This window comes from Anomaloglossus baeobatrachus, unplaced genomic scaffold, assembly GCF_048569485.1.
Source record: "Anomaloglossus baeobatrachus isolate aAnoBae1 unplaced genomic scaffold, aAnoBae1.hap1 Scaffold_260, whole genome shotgun sequence".
Classification (NCBI taxonomy): domain Eukaryota; kingdom Metazoa; phylum Chordata; class Amphibia; order Anura; family Aromobatidae; genus Anomaloglossus; species Anomaloglossus baeobatrachus.
The window spans coordinates 163,000-172,864 of NW_027442147.1; the positions used below are offsets into that span (position 1 = coordinate 163,000).

General features: G+C 37.6%; 2 protein-coding genes across 2 annotated transcripts; one reads left to right on the forward strand and one right to left on the reverse strand.

Moving 5' to 3' along the window:
- Window positions 1-2,874: 2,874 nt before the first annotated feature.
- Window positions 2,875-4,182, reverse strand: LOC142263626 (uncharacterized protein F54H12.2-like). Its single transcript, XM_075332237.1, has one exon. The coding sequence runs from the start codon at window positions 4,180-4,182 to the stop codon at window positions 2,875-2,877; it is 1,308 nt and encodes a 435-aa protein (XP_075188352.1).
- A 2,588-nt stretch (window positions 4,183-6,770) lies between these two features.
- Window positions 6,771-9,545, forward strand: LOC142263628 (uncharacterized). Its single transcript, XM_075332238.1, has 8 exons — window positions 6,771-6,927; window positions 7,143-7,203; window positions 7,304-7,420; window positions 7,511-7,603; window positions 7,689-7,787; window positions 7,923-8,030; window positions 8,110-8,193; window positions 8,357-9,545. Exons 2-8 carry the CDS (start codon window positions 7,143-7,145, stop codon window positions 9,085-9,087), a joined length of 1,293 nt encoding a protein of 430 aa, XP_075188353.1. The 5' UTR covers window positions 6,771-6,927; the 3' UTR covers window positions 9,088-9,545.
- The last annotated feature ends 320 nt before the right edge of the window (window positions 9,546-9,865 follow it).

The window sequence follows — 9,865 nt, forward strand, 5'->3', positions numbered from 1 at the left end:
CACACACCCACACGTGTTATTAAAAAACAAGAGCATTCATAAATATGTGTGTTAGATTACATTAAGTAAGCTACATACCTAAGTCTATGAAATGGCTGAATTAAGTATTTTTGGTTACTTAATTCTTATCCTCAACAGTCCCCCCTAAAGACTTATTTCTGCCATTTCTGAATTCTAAGGGTACTGTGTTCCCATAGGAAGAGAGGTAGAGATATCTGTGTGGAAGACCTGCCTGACTGAATGTTGAGGCATGGGCGGAAAGGGGAAAGGGGTTTTCTTAACCGGTTTGAGACCAAGGACTCCTAGGCGAGTCCTCACTCTTTGTAGTTGGACTTTCCCATGTCTCAAGGTTCTCTAAGTCCTCTCTTCTACCTATATTGGCAATGATGGTCTGAGACTGTACAGGTCTTTTGAAAAGGATAAATATGAGCAGGACGCTCAGTGCAGCTCTGGTTGGTCGACCCTTCTGCAATGCAAGGCGTTAATCCATTGAAGTTTCTGCGGTTGGATCGGCTCATCTAGTGTTGACTCATGGCTCTTCCTCACTTGTCCTTTAGGATCAATCAGTCCCTTGACTGAAAACCATATACTACTAGCTCTGATTTAAGATCTGGAATTGGAGAATACACCTGTTTATCACACTATTCAGTCAATCATATAAAAATTGTGCATGCCTGTGCTAAACCAAAAAATATCTCACATAAAGACCTGTTTATTACGAAAAGAAATCATAACATACATTTTGTTCACGATTTGCCAGTTTCCACTTTTCTATAAAATATACACTTTTGTTTACTTCTGTAAACCCATTTATTTTTTTTTTACATACCACCTTCATCATGTGCTTCTCAGCAATAACGTCATTTTCTGCACTGGAATGCCTCTGACCAAACCTGTAAAGAAATCTACACAACACGCACAAGTAGTGTGCATTACACATGATCCATCAAAAGTAATCTGACAGGTGCCCCGCCCCTATCAAAATGTGTCAAAGTTGTGCTGTAGTACGCCCCTTATCTATAAAAGTGTATCAAAATGTGTTTTCTTTTATTGATTCGTGATATATTTATTGGATTTTGATAAATCTTGGTGTTGTAATTCACAATCTATATTCGTGATATATTTATTGGCTTTTGATAAATCTTGGTGGTGTAATTCACACTCTATAATATTAGTTCATAGGACTGATATTATAGAGTGTGTATTACAGCTTACAATTAACACCAGCAGTTGAATAGACGGTGTAGAGAACTGCTTATAAAGCGCTTTTCTACATTTGGGCTTAAAAGTTTCAAATAGCATATTCTTTAAAAACTACAGTGCTGAGCATAGGATCGTGTGTCACTCTGATTAAGTCCCTTTATCTTGCGTGTGCCCACATCTAGCAAAAATGTGAATGACCATACATTAGTGTGTGAGTTTGATTAACTGCTTTTAGCCTGTGTGATGACCACAACTAACAAGAAATGATAAGCCTGAAATGCTGTCCATGGCTGTGTCCAGAGATTACATGTCACAATTAACAGGGTCAGAAACTGCCGTGTGTGCAAAGAGGAAAAACAGGATAGCATACACACTATTAGTTAATAGAATATTGCTATTATATCATATTAGAGTTGTATTTAACTCTACTAGTGTATTTCACAATGTATAATATGTCAGGATTTTTTGAAACAGTAATCTGTAATGCGTCATGACATGTGTTCTCTTTTATTGCCAGTGATATATTTATTGTTTTATATCAAAACTCTGCTAGCGTAATTGAGCCTGTATAATATTAGTTACTATAATAATATTATTCTGCTACTGATATATTTATTGTTTCAATATCAAAACGCTGCTAGTGTAATTGAGCTTGTATAATATTAGTTACTATAATAATATTATTCTGCTAGTGTAATATTAGCTAATATAATATTATCTACTATCATTCAAGTGTGTATTTGATTTTGATTGGGTATATTATGTACATGCTCAATCCCACTATTACCTGACCTGGGCTATTAATCATGTTTTATAAGTCACCGAGTATAAAGTTATACTGTTTGTATAAAAGACAGACACATTAAAAGTTTAAAAAGTTTATTGAGACCAAAAAGCAATTACATTTTAGATAAAAACCAAATACATTTTCAATGGCTCAGTCACAGAACAATCTGATACATTTACAGAATATCATGAGAGCATTAGAACACATCATTTATGCTTATAGGGTCAAATATCATCTTCTGTAAAGCTATATTGCTGACCATACAATACTGTGCCAGGCTGCTTAACTAGCTTAATTTTGCTTACATACAAATGACCATACAGCTGTGTTGAGAGATACCATACTACAGGCTCATCAATGGTTGCAAAGAGCTATGCAAAACTGCTTATGTAGACAAATTGAAAAGTCAGTGTGATTAGATAATTTAGCTTTTACAAAAGCAGATACTATACGGTCATTACTGTTTGAATCAGTAGTAAAGCATTGTAATATTTTATCGAATGATTTACCCCGTGCTAAATGGTACAAAATGTAAACGCAGTACTGCCCGCAAACACGTGAATATGTTGATTGTAATTTATTATTTTGATAACAATATAGTTCAGCGTTTCTGTTTAAGAAGCTTACAAACTCAGCAGGAAAAATTATGGAACAAGGCGGGTAGCCATAACTATCAAAGAATATTGCCTTCTTATCATCGCAGAGTACAATTAATATCCAATGACGGCCGCTTTGACTGGCGGTGTCTGTGTTCACGATGTAAGCAGCGGGTCTCTGATTCACTCTATATGACGGTAGCAAATCACACGGAAACACCCCAGCAAATATACGTTCTGTATAACGATCGGACTTCAGCAGATTTGTGAGTTGCAGGGTATTCATAATTAGATATAATCAAATAATACTTCTCTTCTGTTGTTGATTTCAAGTATAGTTGAGCTGAGAGCATATACGATCATATTTACAGTATGTGGTGTAGCTACCGCAAATCGCACTTCAGCGCGTAGGTTACCGGTTTTCACAAGCGAGAAATGACCACCGGGCTCTTGATCGGGGGATAAATCAAACGCAAATAATGTGAATCCATCCATAAATTCTTCACGGTCTATTGCCAAAGCAGAATCGGACCTTTGTTTCCCAGAAATCTGGGCTAACGACATAAACTCTCGAACGGCTAAATCAACATTGAAATTAGGTTGGTATGGCCGTGCTGGTATTTGTTGGCCATCGACATAAATTGCTGTCTGGCTTATGTTGAAATGAGCAAAGCACAAAGGATTTTTATTATATGAGCCACTAAATGCTTCATTATCTACAAATCCTAATATTACTGTTGAAGGAATTTGGCCTAAGAAGAGGTTCTCGTGGTTTGAAATACGTGTACCAGCCGGTATACTGTATACTTTCATGCAGGCCCTATCAATAGCGTATTTGGCGGTGGCAGCTAGTAGGGCCTGACTGTGGCCTATTCGTACAGCTGGAGAGACCTGCACTAGTTTTACATACAGAGCAGCGTGTGAGATTTGCACTTTATATTGCTCAGCATCAGCGGACATCAAACAAAAACTATCCTTATTTCTTGACAACTTGATCTTGAGGTCAAGACCGTTAAGTATGAGCTTTGGTTGATTAAATATATCTCCAAAAATTGGCCCCATGAGATCTACAGGTTTAGAGTTGGCTGATATAAAGGCTCTTTTGACAAAACCAGCATTTGCGCCATCCAAGGTCCGATCATTATGATGTCCTGCAGTGTCTTTATAGAACAATCCAGCAGTAAATTGCGATGATAATGTTTGTGAGCTGTAATTTAAAAGCGTTTCAATGTACGCTCTATAACTGTAGAGGTTATCCGACTGTGAGATAAGGCGATCGCCCAGAGTGATGTCAACCTGATTAAAGAGCGTAGCGAGGGGGTAATTTATAAAAGATACTCTGGCGTCAGCGCCGATAGCTGTATTATCTTGTTTGACGATGCGGCAATTTATGTACAGCAGCGTATTGTTTAGATCATAATAATATTCACCGCTGCCCGATATAAAAAATTCCAAGGGTGCATTGTCTGACAGAGCCGCAATAGGTTGAACTTCTACAAAAAGCGATTTCTCTATACGTGTCTGTGTTGGAGGGAGGTCAAAAATATCCAGTTCGGATTTTGCACACTCGATCGATGCTTCATGTATGAAAGCCATGATAAGCGATTAGAAGATGTCACCGAGAGAGCGTCTCACCCTTTTCTGGCGGTTTCGTCTCTTGGTAGTATTTTTAACCATGAGCATAGGGGGTTGTGAATAACGAGCCTGCCTTTTTCTTTTCTGCTGTTTTTTAGCAACATAAATAATTCCAGAGCCCTCCTGCGGGTCCGTGTTTATCCGATTCATTACGGCTGTTGAGAGGGATGTGACCGCATCTTTAGCTATGTTTCTGACAGCTGTCTTTACGTGCGGTTTTACTAATTCTATACCTTTCCTGAACAACGGTACGGCTCGCCTAAAAAGGCCTCTAAAAATACCTGCAAGACCCCCGCCATACATGTGCGCATCACCGCGAAAGCCCTCTAAACCATGGCCCGTTTGAGCCATATAATACCTTGCATAAATTGCTGGCTCGCCATACACCCTTTGAGACACCATTTTACTGTGTTAGCCCTTTCTCGGTCGAAAGTGTAATCGAATAATTACCTTGCCGTATTTGAATTTAACAGGCACACCCTGATCTGATAATATAGAGATCGTCACAGAATCAAAATGTTGCTTGCAAAGCGGTACATAATCGGGCCTTGTGTATTGGAGAGTGGTTAGTTCGCCACTCTTTCCCGTTACCTGCGCTGTTCGCAGAAGCTGAACATAACTATCCCCCACAAGTTGGTGTTGTATTATATCTGTGTACACATATAATGTATAAAACCCATCTTTTATATCTGCATACGTCTTTTTCCTTTCCAGATGTGCATTATCTACAGAGGCCTCAATATAGGGTGGTAGTCCTAAAATATGCGAGAGTTTCTGCCCTGGTGCAAAATGTATAGTCGGTGAATCCGACATGGTAACAGTTCTCTTCACATCGTCGTATCTTAGTTTAAAACCATCGGGTGCTACCTTCAATGCATCAATACGCTCATTAATGGCTCTTATGAGTTCAGCGATGTTTGAATAAAATCCCGGTTTCAAATAGAACTCCTTCAAAACTTCACCACGCTTCCCTATAAAGAAATTTCCATCATTCTGCTCAAACGTATACCATGTATGCGGGTATTGAATCTCGGTGAGCGCAACTTCAAAGGGTCCAGAAAGGTGTACAGGCTTTGCCAATTTGGTGGTATAAGATGATATTGTGTTCTCAGGATATATTCTAGAAGATGCATTGCTTGGTAATGTTATATAAAATGATTCCGCCTCCATGATTTAGATGTCTGTCAGCTGATCTTCTTTAATCCAACTGTTAAACTTTGAAGGAAAACCAAGCCACTTAACTAATACCAGTCTCTCACCGCTCTTACGCTTGCGTCTCAAAATTTTTTCGATTCTGTAGATGCGATTCTCATCCATTGCTATTTTTTGCAGCTCTTCTTTATAAAACGAACCCTGTACATCTTCACCGCTCAAATCAGCAATTTTATAGAGAGGTTTTTGAAATTTGACATTGATGGCTGTAATAACAAATATCTCATCGGTGTAGGTTTGTTCATAACCCTTAGCGAAAATGCCTTTATAGCGTGACACTCTTACATGATCGCCAATTTTTAAAGAAGGTTTAATAGGCTTAGCAGCGTTACTAGAAGCGTAAATATTTCTCCAGATTTGTAACGAGTTATGTTTGGTCACATCAATGGGTCTACAACGAATTGCAGTGTGATACGAATGATTATAGCTATACACCAAATCAGGTAAAATATCAATATATCTAAAGGTATTATTCTTCGTAAAATATCGCCAGATTTTCGACTTAAGTGTTCGATTAAATCTCTCCACCACGGCGGCCTTTACTGTATTGTTAGTAAAAAAAAGATGAGTGTTATGTATATTACACACGCGCTTCACGGCGTTATTCATAAACTCGCGCCCCTGATCCGTCTGTAATTTCCTTGGTATCCGCTGATCATTTTCAAATATTAATTCGAGTGATCTGGCAACACTTGTTCCTGTCTTGTTTGATAAGGCCACGCACCATGCATATTTCGATAGGATATCAATAACTGTTAGAATGTATCTTATATTATTATTTTCTCTTGAATAATCAGTCATACTGACAAGATCGGCTTGCCACTGGGAGTCGATGTTTGCCACGATTATTTTATTGGTCAAAATTTTTTTTCTGACTGGCTTGTGTAAAGAATATGTATCTTGATTAGCCAACCAATTAAGCACATCTTTCTTTGTAATATTGTGGTTACGAATTCCTCTATATAAACTTGCAACACCTCCAAAAGAACCAATATTTTTAGGATTGTAGTACTGTTTTTGTAATATCTTTTCACAATGCCCAGACATCATCCTTTAAGTGTGTTGTGTATCTATCAAAGTGTATCAAAATGTGTTCTCTATTATTGCTTAGTGATATATTTATTGGGTTGCATATATATATATATATATATATATATATATATATATATATATATATATATATATATATATATGTGTGTGTGTATATATCTCAAAATTCGTGTATCAATATGTGTTCTTTTTTTCTTTTCTTTTTCTTTTTTTTTTTTTTTTTTTTTTTTTTTTGCTTAGTAATATATTTATTTAATGCTGATACAGCAAACGTGCGTAACTGGTCAGTTCTTAAGGGCGTAAACGGTAGATGTGTTATCTCTGTACAGCTTTAAATACAGAGCAAGAGCACTTGTCAAAACTAAGTGTCCTGGCTACTATCAGCGACTGACCGACACTCTCTCTCTCGACGCATTCAAGAAAACTTCAAAGATTCTATAAGCTGTAAGTATTTAACTTTTAACATCTAATATGCTTTTGCTGGTATTAAATCTAAATAGTGTATTTAATAGTGACTATGTTTATTTATAACAATAATAGATATATTTGTTAAGTTATAGAATGTAGCTTATTTATTATACACGCTATTATCTGTATTTGTCCTCGATATAAATATGTATCAAATACTATAGAAAATTCACACAGACCTAATATTTTAGATGGACGCCCAAAATAGTGTGGATCAATTCGGTGATATTCTCCCAGATGCGCAACAATGGGGTAGGCATTATATTTAATAGTTATATATTTAATAGTTATTATATTTAATAATTTCCTATGTTTTGCACATTATTTTCATATTATTTCATTCCTGCTTAAGGTGAATTCATGGATTACCGTGATGACGATGCTTTTTTAGAAGCTATGAATACGGGTGTTTCTGTACCGCCTAATACCCCGGCAAATTCAGAATGTATGATGAATGAGGATAGAGAAGGTAACATCTCTTTTATTATAGAAAAGTCAGCATATAGTGATTAAGGTTTTGATTGTACATTATTTTTATATTATTTCATTCTTGTTTAAGATGACTTCATGCAGATTGAAATTGATCCGGCATTTGTAAAATTTATGAATACAGGAGAAACAAGCCAAATTAATTTTCTGCAATCTATAGCCAGTAAGTTGCATATACATTATATATATATTTAAACGTAATTTAAACATGTATTTAGACATGAAAGTAAATACTAGTTCTTATACAGATGTTGTGCAACCGGGCTACATTATTGGAGATGGTGATGTTTCTATACCGGCTATTACCCCGACATTGCCAGAATGTGTGCTAAATGAAGATAGAAAAGGTAATCTCTCTTCTATTATAGAAAAGCCAGCGTCTCTTTGAAAAATTGCTTTTGCGCATATGTATGGCTCTCTTTGAAAATTTGCTTTTGCTCATATGTATTTACACATGCAACTAAAAATGAACTCTTATACAGGTGAAGGTAAGATGCGTCAAGCGGCCTACATGACTGGAAGTCGGCAGCTTTCTAAAACACCTAAGAAACAGGGCAAGCCGCTACACCTGAAGACAGCGAATAGGAAAGGTGATGATGAGTATATGAAAAACAGCGTGCAGAAGAAATGCATTTGTACCACAGGTTAATGGTTATATTTTATTCACAGACCGTAAACTGAGTGGTAGGAAACTCATATTCTCCAAAGAGAATACACCCAAGTTGTCAACTACCCAGACACTTCCTAGCACATGTAAGTATATATTTAGATTTATTTATTTATTTATTTTTTCTATGCAGGCTTTATAAAGGCCCTGTCACACACACAGTTGTATCTGTGTGTGTGACAGGGCCTTAAAACAATGTTACACAATGATTCAGGTATATCTGACACAACTGTTACTCTTTTCTTTTAGCCACACAAAGTGTCCAGAAACAAACAACTTCTACTCTACAGCCTCTAGCTGAGCATGACGGAAACATCGCTGCAGCACAGTTCACACTACAGACAGCATATGGATCTGCGAGAACACGCCCCATATCCCTATTTTCTGTGGTACGCCAAGAAGGAAGTGCTGTGCCAGCCAAGCATCATGGAGAGAGATGGCCAAAACCGACAACACGTAAATACAAGCCACGTTCAATCAAGACAGCTACGATACCACTACCCACCATCACGCCGCAGACCATGACCATGATTGACTTGACACAGACTGGTTGTGGAGTGTCAGCAACACAGATCATTCCCACGATTGACCAGGCACAAGCTGCTCGTGAAGCACTCGATAGAGAAATTGACCAGTTAGCTGACGGTAAGAATGTGTGTCATGATTTTAATATCGTGAATCCTTTGAAGAGGAGGCGAGCACATTCAGTACCGAGTAAAAGTAAAAAGCAGAGAGTTGACTCTACACCAGCTTGCACAGTGAAACCTGTGTGGTCTGATGAACAGGAAAACATGCTTCACGCTATGTCTGGTCAGTACGTCCAAAGCAAAATCTACCAGAACAAACTAAAATATTTCTGTGAAACGTATGAAAGATTGATAAATGCATGCCCAACACCTGACATTATCGCAGAACTATATGCATTCAATAGAGAACATGCTATTGTATCATCACAATCTAATAAAAATAATTTGCTGTGACTAGGCATGGTTGGTTATGGGCTGCCGAAATTGCCCAAAATAGGACCACAGAGGTCTTATAGATTGCGAGTAATTAAAAGGGCTCTAGCGCTGATGGCTAGATCGAAACGCTCACTAGCAGATAGAAGACGACGGGTGGCAGCTCGCAGCTCTATAACTACACAAAATCCACAGATACTGATACATGCACAGAGTCCATCTCTACACACTCAAGATGTTCCTGGTGGCATTAGCCCCAATGTGTCTCCAAATGCTCAAAGCAGCACCCATCTTGAAACACAGGGTGAAAATGTAAATGATGATTCTGTTGTATTTGGTGGTGACGATAATGTGCGGACCGTTAATGCTGATGTTTTACAACATTTTTATCATCACCAAAGACAACTCTGCAATTTCAATGCCCTCATGTATACCGATCATTTCAAATTTGTAAATTTAGATCGTATACAATCATTTGAAGAGGCCCTGAATGTTGTCCATGATGGCATTCAATCATTACTGGACAGAATCAGACACATTGAGCCTGGTGACTTTATTCAGTTAAGACTTGAAGGAGGTGACACGTTAGATCCCATTTTTAATACAAAACAAAGTCGTGAGAATTTTAGCTCTGAAACGTTTTTAAACGCTGTTGCTCGCACACTGCAAAGTAATGCAGAATGCATAGCATCCAACACCCTGAAATTAGTCGTAACAATAATTAAAAACCGAAGGGGCGGCGTGAAACGCCGATTAAAATCCATAGCAAGCACCCAAATACTTAAACAAAAGAGACGCT

Coding starts and splice junctions, on each gene's coding strand:
- LOC142263626 (XM_075332237.1), bottom strand. CDS start 4,182: ATGGCTTTCATACATGAAGCATCGATCGAGTGTGCAAAATCCGAACTG.
- LOC142263628 (XM_075332238.1), top strand. CDS start 7,143: ATGGACGCCCAAAATAGTGTGGATCAATTCGGTGATATTCTCCCAGAT. Junction 7,604..7,688: donor TTTTCTGCAATCTATAGCCA/GTAAGTTGCATA, acceptor GTTCTTATACAG/ATGTTGTGCAACCGGGCTAC. Junction 8,031..8,109: donor GAAGACAGCGAATAGGAAAG/GTGATGATGAGT, acceptor TTTTATTCACAG/ACCGTAAACTGAGTGGTAGG.